This window comes from Eupeodes corollae, chromosome 3 (genome assembly GCF_945859685.1).
Source record: "Eupeodes corollae chromosome 3, idEupCoro1.1, whole genome shotgun sequence".
In the NCBI taxonomy this organism is placed as follows: domain Eukaryota; kingdom Metazoa; phylum Arthropoda; class Insecta; order Diptera; family Syrphidae; genus Eupeodes; species Eupeodes corollae.
In genome coordinates, this window is record NC_079149.1 from 74,952,820 (window position 1) to 74,964,809 (window position 11,990).

Below are 11,990 nucleotides of genomic sequence, written 5' to 3' on the forward strand. Positions count from 1 at the left end.
CAGAGTTCATAACACAGTATTCAAATCATTAACAGAAGCGGTGAGAGAATCCGAAATCAAACAACGTGATCCAGGTCATGTTATGCGAGAATCGAGATCATCGTGAGTTAAGAATTTTCCATAGTTTAAGTAGATTTTTCACAGTTTTGTTTTGATTAACTACTTATTTTTTTTCTTTCAAATTTTTATTTTAACACATAAAGTTTTTGTCTGCGATGTTCTTAAAAGTTTTTTCTATTTAATTTGTGTTCTTTAATCGCTTAAAAATTTTGCGGTATGCAGAATGTATGTTTTTTCTTTTACAGTTTTGTAAAAAACCGTCGGATAATCATTTAATTAGCAGACCAAAATCACCTGGAATTAACTAGAAGTTAATTTTTTTTAGCGTTAGGTTAGGTTAAAGTGGCTGTCCTTGATGGAGTAGGACACACTTAATGGCCCATTATGATACCACATAAATCTTGAGGCTTGCGTCTTAGCTCAATAAAACCAGTTTGAGTCCCTTACAAAACGTGAATATTAATGTGATTGAGATCGTTGTAGAAGAATTCTTCTAGGTAATTCTTGCGTTTTTGAGCTAGAGCAGGGCATGCACAGAGGAAGTGAAGAACTGTTTTTTTTTTAATTGTTTGTAAAGTAGGAATTAAAATAAAAGTGGAAAAATTGTGCATGTCTGACTTCAATCTATGGGAACCGATGCTTTATCATTGACAAGACCGTTGCCTTAAAAAATTATACCAAATTAAAAAGCTTTAATTATTTCGATCGATTCCTTTCACATTAAAGAAGCGGTATTACATTAAAGACAGTTTTATATTTTATTTTATTTTTTCCTGTGAAATACTTTAAACATTCTCTTCAAAACATACTACACATTGACCAAATAAGCGGAAGATCATCAGTTGGTGAAATAAATCGTATTAGTTCTCATTTTGAAAGGCGTTTTTGTTTGAAATTGATCATAAAATAATAATAAAATCCACAGTATTTTGCTAACTTTTACAACTTCTCGAAATTAAAACATTTTTCTGCATTAAATAGGTATTAAAACTAAATACAAATGTACTATCCGAAGCCAGGCCAAAGCTTGTGCAAACTTAAACTCGCCCTTCTAAATCATGAAACCGCTTATTCTTTCGATATTCTTCAAATTACTCACCTCTGAAAAAATTAATACACCTTTGATCATGAAAGCGAATGCTCTTAACAATAATATTTATGTGTCCTTCTAAACCCGCTTCCTCGCCGTCCGATTCCGTTTAGAACAGTAGGTAGTATAAAGATAGTTAATTTTTTTTCCATTTGTAATACGAACCTTTTCTGTTATTCAAAATATGTTGTAATTTCGTTTGTGGAATGCATTATTTCAAATATCGCGAGAAATTGGTAAAACTGAATTGTTGTGAAGCTTAAGGCCAATAGCAGCAAAAATCTCAATTGTTCTTGGGAGAAGGCACTGTTTGAATACGTGTAACTTCCTTAATTCAAAAAAATCATCGAAACAAAAAATAACAATATTGTATTAGACTGGGGCCAAGAGAGCGCATGCCGAAGAGTTGTACCCAAATAAAGGATGGATTACAATATCTTTGTACTTAAAAGGGGCCATAATGTGGATTAGAAAGATCTAATCGTGCTGATTTCACTCTTATTAAATTCAGAACGAAGGAATTTTCAAAAATTATTCTTTTAATCCTTAAATTCAAGCCAACTTAATTAAAAATCAATCACTACAGCAATTTGTTCGCTTACCGAATATATATAAGGCGGTTTGTCAGCACAAGGAAAAGAATGACCGTATTTTTTTTATCAAACTAAAGACAAAAAATTATTAACTTTAGTAATGCAGACACTGGCTGTATAAATCAGCATGAACGACATTATTTTAAAAAAGTTTATAGATATTTCTAATAAAAACTTAAATGTTTTTGTTTTGTTAATTTTTCCTCTTCTACAAAGCAATTATGCTATACGTGCCAAGTTATGTAGTTTTGTTGTGAAAAAGCAAATTCTTTGATTAACTTAACAACATATTTAACAATTACCATTTCCTTTTTTTTATATAATAATTGGGCACTCAAGGGGTTATTAATATCCTTAACATGTTTAAAGTTTAAACACAGTGCGAGCTTTAGGAAAATAGGGAAGGATTAAAGAGGAGATACCGATGCACATTGGTCTTAAAGTTGTGAATATCAAAATTATAGGCAAAAGCCGAGCTGGGTAAAGCATTCCACATTCTCGATGTGCAGTTAAAAAACGAATCTGTACACTTGACAATACGTCCTAAATTGAGCTCAAGGTTAAAATAATGTACATTCCTAGAAGTACGAGTATTGTGGCTGAATTGTTTGAGGGGGGGAATGCAACTAGCTAATTCGACAAAACACTGTTTATAAAAATATCGGTAGAACAACGAAAGGCATGAAACATTGCGGCGGTGTTCAAGTGACGTAATTGTTTCGGTTATAGTTTTATCGCCTATCATTTTCAAAGTTCTTTTTTGGATCCTGTCCAAAATACTTAAATTTGTTTTAGGGGCACCTATCCAAATATGCGATTTATATTTAAAGTTTTGGACGAATGAAAGCTTTTTTAAATTACAGCCAGATCAGAAGGAGTGAAATATTTCTTGCACCGTCACAATTAGCAGCATTTTTGGCAATATCGAATATGTGATCATTCCATAAGAGGTGATATGTGATACCGAACACTGAAAGTTGATTAGTTTCCTGGATGCAATACTTAATACTTTTCTATTTAAATGTACTTACAATCACCTTTCTTTTAGTACCACTCGGGGCCAAAATAAATCCGTCTTCTTTACTTACATATGCATTTGCATGTGAGCTATTCTTTTATATTTCAGAAATCCAAGCACTTGAACCTCATCAAACAGCCTGTGAATACCCAAAGTTTGAATTTGAATACTCATTCAAGATGTTCACTAATTTCGGTTTTCTTCAAGCAATCATTTAAATAATAATTTAAACCAGAAAATTTAAACTCTGAAAATATATGTAAAGACAATTTTCAATGGCGTATGTATATGAAGTGGAAAAGTGATAATCGCCTATTAAATTAAAAAAAGGAGAAAGGAGGTATTTGCAATTACCTAGCTCCATACATTTTATTTGACTAATCTAATAAACTTAAAAATAATTTTGGAACAAAAAATGTGAATGATCGGCGATTTTACAGTCAAACTGACCTGTTGTAATCTTAAATGTACGTATATTCCAATTTGCTTTCGGTTTTTTTTTTAATATTTTGTATAAGAGTTCATGTTACTACACGAGCACGAAGGGGTTAGAAATATACATCAATATTGCATTTGGATTTAATTTCGCACGCTCAAAATGTGAAATGCATTTCTCCATTTCATTTTGACATTAAGAGTTTGTTCCGGTATTTTTAAGTAAAGTCAAACAACATTTTTACTTCAAATTTGAAAATTAAGGTTTTAAGCTGATCCTCGTTAGGGTTTTTTTTTTATTATTTTTGAAGGTCTAAAAATAATAGTACCATACCATACTAATACTCAAACTAATTTGTTTGGTCAAAAATCGAAAATTCGAATTATCTTAAAGTCTCCAAAAGATTTTTTTTTTAATTTTCTTTAAAATTATGTCCCTTAATTTTTCTTTCATTTTCAAGAAAGGTAGCCACATAATACCGTTATTTTTAAGTTTAAGTTTTTTCAAGAATTAATAAACCGATAGAAGTGCCGTGGCATGGTGGTTAGTGATTGGGCTGTTTTTAAGCAGTCGGCTTGGCCCCAGAGTGAAGGTAATTTGCTACATGGCCCTCATACGGCCAATGATCGTTTATGGTTGTCCTGTGTGGTTCAACGTTGCCCCTTCCCAGATGGAGAAGTTTCGGGTGTTCGAGCGGCAGTGTTTACGACGCTGTACTGGCTTATATCGAACAGCCGAATCTTCTTATGTGCATTACTATTCCAACGAGTTCCTATACAACGGGCCGGCTTACATACTTGTTTTATAGTTTTAGGGTTTATTTTACAAAAAGAAATAGAAAAAAAAAACAAAAAAAAGAAACAGAAAAAAAACATGGAAAAAAAGACAACAAAAAATGAAAAACAAAAATGTTAGATAGTTAGATTTGCTGCTGTGGTTTTTCTAGTTTTAAGTAGTTTATAGGTAGAATAGGTAGTTTAAGTGTAGTACCCGTGGCATTATGGTTAGTGCGTTGGACTGTTCATGCGGTTCAATGACGACTCCTTGGCAAATGCCATAATCGCCGAGCAAACGGGACCAAGTCCCTTGTTAGTGACGAAGGTTGAGCTTCAGCTCATATTCAATTCAATAAAAAACAAAAAGTCAGCAGGTGTCGATGGTATATCCAACATTGTACTAAGACATTTTCCGATGAAGGCAATTGACATTTACACCACACTCTTCAATAATGCACTGAATAATGCATATTATCCAGTACATTGGAAGACCGCTGTGGTTCATCCTCTCCCGAAAAAGGGAAAGGACAACTCCAACCCGTCAAATCTTCGGTCGATAAGTCTTCTTCCGAGCATCAGCAAAGTTTTCGAAAAGATCATTAATAGGGCTCTGACTAAGTGGGCTGCGGACAACAAAATAATTCCGGATAAACAGTTCGGGTTCAAGGCGGGTCATGACACAATTCACGTTGCGCCTAAACTCGTTTCTGATATCAAATGGAATAAATTAAAACAACAATGCACAGGTGCAGTTCTGCTTGATTTGGAAAAGGCCTTTGACACTGTACGGTTAGAGGGTCTTTACCTACAACTAAGCGAGCTTGGCATAAGAAAGCCATTGTTGTATATACCTTATGCTATGCTCAATGGTAGAAAGTTTGTTGTCAATAGTGGCAATGTAACTTCTACCACAACATTCTCAATTAAAAATGGTCTTCAACAGGGAGCGGTGAATTCGCCGATTCTCTTCAGCATTTACACCAGCGATCTGATAGGTCTAACAAAGGCAATTGCGTAAGCCGACGATCTAATTGCGTACAGAACGTCCCGAAAGGTTGAGGTTACTCTTGCAGCGTGATTTCGACAAGATTCAGCGATATTGCGACGACTGGAAACTGGAAACAAATGTCCAGAAGTCGGAGACAATTCTGTTCCGGACTCCGATGGCTAGGGCCACGGGGGTACGTTCAAGAATTGGCGAAAGATGGTTATCGTTGATCTTCACGGGCAGCCATAAGCGAGCAAGAGTGCAGTGAAGTACATTGGTATCTGGTTAGATCAGTATTTATATTTCCACAGACATATAAATGCTGCTCTGACCAGGGCCAGAGGAGCCTTCGCTCTGAAGAAACGGCTGTTTTTTAGCAGTTGGCTTGACCCCAGAGTGAAGGTAATTTGCTATATGGCCCTCATACGGCCAATGATCGTTTATGGTTGTCATGTGTGGTTCAACGTTGCCCCTTCCCAGATGGAGAGGTTTTGGGTGTTCGAGCGGCAGTGTTAACGACGCTGTACCGGCTTATATCGAACAGCCGAATCTTCTTATGTGCATTACTATTCCAACTAGGTCCTATACAACGGGGCTCGAATCAACAGAATTGACAATTTCGTGATAAAACTCGTTCGAGGTCACATTGCAAGAGCTATGTCTTCGACCAACAATTTAATTTTCGGGGCGTTCTATCCGAACGACGAGTATTTTGAGAATGCACGCTTGAGCGGCTTCATTCCTCCAGAGGGATTCCTCTTTTTAGATAGATGCAGTCTGATACAGGATTGATTGGCAGTTCCGTTAATCTACCACGTCAGACGACGAACCGTGGATAGGCGACTCCTTTACAATCGAGACGTTATGGCACAATGCGGAGCAGAGCTCCTTCTGTTAAGTAGGGCTGAGTCCGAACGGGAACGAACAAATTTTCTAATAGATACAAAAATAAATAAAATTTAAATGAAGTAAAATAGATCTTAGGGCCGAAAGGCATTAAAGTGTTATAGTTTAACTTAGAGTGTCCGTATGGGACCATTAAGTTAGTTGTAAGTTATGGATAATTAGGCTAGTTTTGTGAATTTTTGTCTGGCTTTAAGATAGGTTTAAGAATGAATTTTAAAAAAAAGTGCGTTGGACTGCCTGTGCCACCTTAATTAAAAAAAAAAAAAAAATTCGCGGGTACTGCCTCTTGCGAAGAATTGACAAATCCTTCAAGAGTAATTCTTGTCATGAAAAAATGCTCTCTCAAATTAGCCGTTCGGATTCGGCCTAAAATTGTAGGTCCCTTCCATTCCTGACAACAGTACTCGCACACAGGAATGGTTGAGAGTTGTAAGTCACTAGGCCCTGGTTCCCAAAGGACTGTTCGCCACCCAATTTAAATTTAATTTATTTAGGAAGTTTAACTTAGCTTTAAGTTTTATATTAAGGACCTTATTTTAAGTAGTTTTTAAGTAAAAATAAAAAAGATCTTGATATTAGTGTTTTCAAAATTTTCTGATAAATACAAAAATAAATAAAATTTAAATTGAAGTAAAATAGATCTTAGGGCCGAAAGGCATTAGTAGTTAGTGTTTTAGTTTAACTTAGAGTGTCCGTATGGGACCATTAAGTTCGTTGTAAGTTATGGATAATTGCGCCACTTTTATGAATTTTGGTCTAGCTTTAAGAATAAATTAAAAAATAAATTTAAAAAAAGTGGTTGGACTGTCATGCCAGAGGTGTTGGGTTCGATCCCTACCTATGACATCTACATTTTTTTCACAGTTACTGCATCTTGCGATTGATAAAATCAAGAGTAATTCTTTTCATTAAAAGTGCTTTCTCAAAATAGACGCTTAGATTCGGCTTAAAACTGTATGTCCCCTCCATCCCTAACAACAGAACTCGCACATAGGAATGGTTGAGAGTTGTCACTAGGCCCTAGTTCTCAACGAACTGTTGCGCCACTCAATTTATTTATTTTTAATGAACCAATGTCAATAATTTTTTAATAGCTCTTTTACTGTCTCAATAATATAGCTTCAAAGAAGACTAAAACGAAGGAGAATTGTACTAAAATAATGTGCACCTCGAAAAAAATACTATTATATATGCTTCAACAAAAAATAACGCTTTTTAAAAACACAAATTTATCCAAATACATATAAACATGGTGTCTCTCTGCTACAACCATGAAGAAAGACCATTTTATATGAAAACCGACGTTATTAGTTTCCATGAACGCATTACGACATAGTTGGAATGGATTACAGTTGTTTAATTTGTTTCATAATTTGCGTACACTGCAGTTCGCTCTTCACATCTTGGTAGTTGCTGTTTACCGGGGTTCAATCCATTTCTTGCAATAAAATACTTATTGTACTGTTTTACAATTACTTCAAAAAGATGCTGGTATCAGCTATCGAGCTCTTCAGTTAATTTTGTTAGTCTTAGACTTTGAGACTCTTCGTTTTCGGTGAATTAAATTAGGTGAGGTAAGGTTTTACGGGAAGATGAATCTGTAAAGGCCGGTTATTGCTATCAATCAAATCCACCAATAAAATGTTTGTTTTACATTTTTGAACATGTGAGATTTTTATTTTCATCAAAAGATAAATTCATTCTTAAATACATTTTTAAAAATTTAATGATGAAATTTAATATTTACTGAACAGACAACAGAATTCTAATACGTTTTAATGATGGCATTTAAATTTTTTTACTGTTCCGGTGGCATTAGTTAAAATAAATTACTGATGAAATCAAAATAAGTGCGAAGATCCTAGTTATTTAAGACCTCTAATTTAATAATGTACAGTACATTTACTAATTGCTATTAACGCTCATCAATAAAACATTTCAGATCCCTCCTGTTTCATTTCCTACTGATGGATTTTGATGAGGGCTATAACTGGCTCTTATTTAATGACATACATTTACTAATTGCTACAAACGTTCATTAGTTAAACATTTCGGATACCTTTTAACTTCTATAGTGGCAATCCTATAAGTAGTGACCTGTTAGGTTACCTATCAATATGGATAATTGAGGCCTACTTAATTGTAAAATGTATTTTGTTTTCTTTCTGGTAGTATTCTGTCATAAATGTCTTTAAACCCTGCAAGTTTCAAGACCCTTCTGCCAGTTGTTTACAATTTGAAGAAACATTTTATGAATCTGTCCATCTAACTGTGTTGGCTTCGCTAAAAAAAACGTTGCTCCCTACGGCACTCTTTTATCAGTTTGTGACTTTGGTAAAGATGGCCTTGATTGGTACTTAGCTATCTACAACCGATATATCTACGTTTTTGAATAAAGAAGACTAAAGAAAGATCTACTTTTGCTTAAAAGGCATAGCAGTAGTCTGTGAGCTTTATTAATCTTCCTGAGAGACACTCCATTTTGGAAGCGTCCATCAAGACCGATACATGATTTGTTTTTATGACATGAGGGACTATGTCTACGTCAATAGTGTTCTTTATGTTTCTATGTTTGAACGAAGTCTTTTTCCAGTTATTACACGACGTTAGGCGCTTTTTGCACCCTGTCCTTTCTCAAATTACCAAGGGGGGCTAGGGAGAATAATGTGGAACTACAGTTGATATAGTTTTCATTTCACTAGTAGTATCTATACATGCTATCCTCTGCAGTTTTGTAACGTTTTTTAAGATTGGTGGCCCTTTTAAGGTATGGTCATTGCATATATATCAATATTGGTGGTTATTGTATGCATCAGTTAAGTAAGGTCTTGTTGGCTTATTGTGGATGATGTAAAAAGCAGGGAAACCAAAGACTGTGCGATGCCCATACTATTTTGGATGTCACCATCGCTGGTTACAAATACAAAATCAAGCATTTTATCTGTACTATCAATGCCGCCCTGTACCATTATTTGATAATTGGTTAAGGGGGCGATTTCCTGCCGGTTCGTCTGCTGAATAGATTGGTGTTCAGAGCTTTCAATCCATTTTGTAGCTTTGGTGAAGTGTAACAAGTTTCTGGTTGGAATGGCAGAGATTCATTCAGTGTATTTCGAGGAACCTGTTTCTTAAATAGTGCAGCGCAGGGCAGTAGCACAGGTAATGAGTAATATCCTCATGTACTCATCATCACCACAACCTCTGCATTAGTCGCCTTTTGGTAACCCAATAGGTTGTACCCCGTGGTAACACTCACGAGAAAAAAGAGGAATTTCGTGCAGTTTTTTTGTGTGCCTATGTTTGTATTCTGGATGTAGTTCAGGTACCAAGTGAGTTCCATCTCTTGTAAATCGCGATTACCTGTTTTAGATTATTTAGCAAGATCTGAACGGCTGAGTCTGCCTGAATTAGGCCAAGTGTTAAACTATCGCTGACAGACATGACTTCTGCCATCTCTTAATTTCACGGGTATACAACCATTTGTTGTGTTCTCAATATTTTTCCTTGTGATGTGAAACTGCAGCTCGATTGCAGAAGGACGACCACCACATTAAGGTACCAAAATTGGCAAATTTTTAAATCGAATAAAAATCGAAAGCTAAAACTTTCTCTCCTCTACATTAGTGTAACAATCTTGCAAAAGACTGACAATTATTTGGCAAAAGTAATGTTTTTAATGATGTGTAATATAAGTGGACTTTAAATATTATTCAACTGGCATCGGATTAAAGTTGATACCGGTTTGACAATGAGAATTGTGAGTTTCTCAGGAATTTTAACAACATTTTGCGTTTAGCACTGGCAGACACCGCGATGTCGTGGCGGTTGGCGGCGCTAATTTGAGAAAGCACTTTTCATGACAAGATTTTGTCTATTCCTTGCAAGAAGCAAGGCACAAATGGCACAGTCAGGGTTTGAATTCAAAACCTCTGGCATGAGAGTCCAACGCAGTTTTTTTTATTTCATTTTTATTTATTTATTCTTAAGGTAGACAAAAATTGATAAAATAGCCTAATTAACCATAGCTTACAACTAACGAACTGGTCACATACGGACACTCTTAGTTAAACTATAATACTTAATACTAATGCCTTTCGGCATACTTTAATTAAATTTTATTTATTTTTGTATTTATTAGAAAATTGAAAAAAAAACTAATTTAAATATCTTTTTTTTAATATACTTAAACCCTACTTAATATTAGGTCCTTAAAATAAAATAAAACTAACTTAAACTCCCCTTCTACCTATGAACTACTTAAAACTAGCACAACTACAGCATGAAATCTAGTTTTTTTTTTGTGTCACTATGACTATTCTGCTTAAAACTAAGCCCTAAAACTACAAAATAAGGATGTAAGCCGGCCAAGGCTAAAAAACCCCATCCAGACCATCCACTATGAAGTGCCGATTGAAGCCATCAAAACTTGTTCTCCTGCTTTACCCTATTAATTCGGTCCCGTTCATACACAGCCCTACTGAACCGAAGGAGCTCTGAGTCCAACGCATTAACCATCATGCTACGGGTACTATTCGTAAATTGTATTTCAGTGTCATGTAGTGTTAAATTTAAAAATTTTATAAAAGTTACATTTTCAAATTGCAATGAAAAAGAAAATATGTTGTACTAAAACAGTACCAACTCTAACACAGGAGCGCTGGGGGCATCAGCACATGGTAATATGGTAAAAAATACTTACTTCATTTAATTGTTGGAAATATTTCTGCTGGTGTTGGTTCCTGTTTATTAATGATTAAAGTTATAACTTTTATATCGGTTCTAGATTGAAATTCAAATATTAAGTCGAAGTGTTTTAGGATTTCATACACATATGTACATAATTAAAATTTGTAAATATACAATAATTATTATTTTTTTGTTATAGAAAATATGTACATAAATACATTTTGAATTTGTATCTATTGTCTTAATTATTTTATTTGGTACACAACGATGAGCAAGGGATTTAAATTTTTCTCTTTGTAAATACGAAACAATGAATGCATTATTTTTTTCTTAAAGAATCACAATAAATTTAGTCGGAGAACTAGCTGGCTCTTTATTTTATACTATCTTGACGAACGTTTAGCGGTAGCATTTTTAAACTGAGGAATAGAATCAAAAACATTTTTTTTATTATTAAAATTCAATCCCTTCACTAATAAGCCGCAACACAGTACGTTGAAATTTATTAATAGAGTTTATAAAATTTTGTCCTTAGACCGCAATAGATGCGTATTTGAACCATATTTATTTGATGATCGAGTTCACAGCAAACAAATCTATAAGTCTTGATGCTCATTTCGTTCTTCAATTTCAACTTTATGGTACATCTCACAAAACTTTGGGCTCAGCTCAGTTCAACAATGTGCTCGTTCAATTTTTAAACATTTCCAGGAATCACTAATAACATTTTTATGTAGCAAAACAAAATAATATTTAATGTACTGAAAAAAATAAAAGTGAATACATTTTAGTTTCAAGTTCTCAAGTTAACAAGGTGAAATTAAAATCTGGGCAGTGAAAGGGTTGTTTGTAGTCGACAAAAAGGTATGTAACAGAAAACATATATTTTTACTTTTTTTCTATATGTAATAATTTAAAATACAATATAAATCGCCCACAAAATACAAACTGCAATTCAAGAATCTTAACCAACAAACAACAATTTTATGTTTATAATCTTACTTAAGTTAGATTACAAAAAAAAAAAGTGTACACGAATTTAAATTCTTGATTTTTATGATGCCCATTTCACCATTTATAAAAGTTAAACAAAACGTGAATTTTGCCCATCTAGCATTCTCTACTCAGTCTCATGTGCGTACCACAACTTCAAGTGTTCGTTATGTTATTGGTCTTTGATTAAAAAAACCGCCAGTTCTTCGACAAATTATTGTAAATACAAATTTACTTCACAGTGCAGTGTGTTAAAAATCTTATGTCAGAAGATAAATAAAAAGAAGAAAAATAAGCTGTTTTAAGCAACAAACCAATATGCATTTAAGTTTTTTATTTTGATTATTTAGAAAGGGTTGTCCAGTCGCACTCTCCTGGAAGAAGCTTAACACGATAGAACCAAAAACTTCAAATATCACTATTGAAAACATTGACAATCCTGAA

The 11,990-nt window shown here is 34.1% G+C and overlaps 1 protein-coding gene across 7 annotated transcripts in view; it reads left to right on the forward strand.

Annotated features, from left to right (window-relative positions):
- The window catches only part of LOC129948838 (phospholipid-transporting ATPase IA), a 132,449-nt gene that overhangs the window by 109,231 nt on the left and 11,228 nt on the right, over window positions 1-11,990 (forward strand). For 6 of the 7 annotated variants that reach the window (XM_056059929.1, XM_056059926.1, XM_056059927.1 and 3 more), the window contains one exon: window positions 4-102. In XM_056059929.1, the coding sequence (XP_055915904.1) occupies window positions 4-102 (99 nt within the window). Of the gene's footprint in view, window positions 1-3; window positions 103-11,896 lie in introns of all 7 variants that reach the window. The other variant, XM_056059928.1, reaches the window with a different exon arrangement.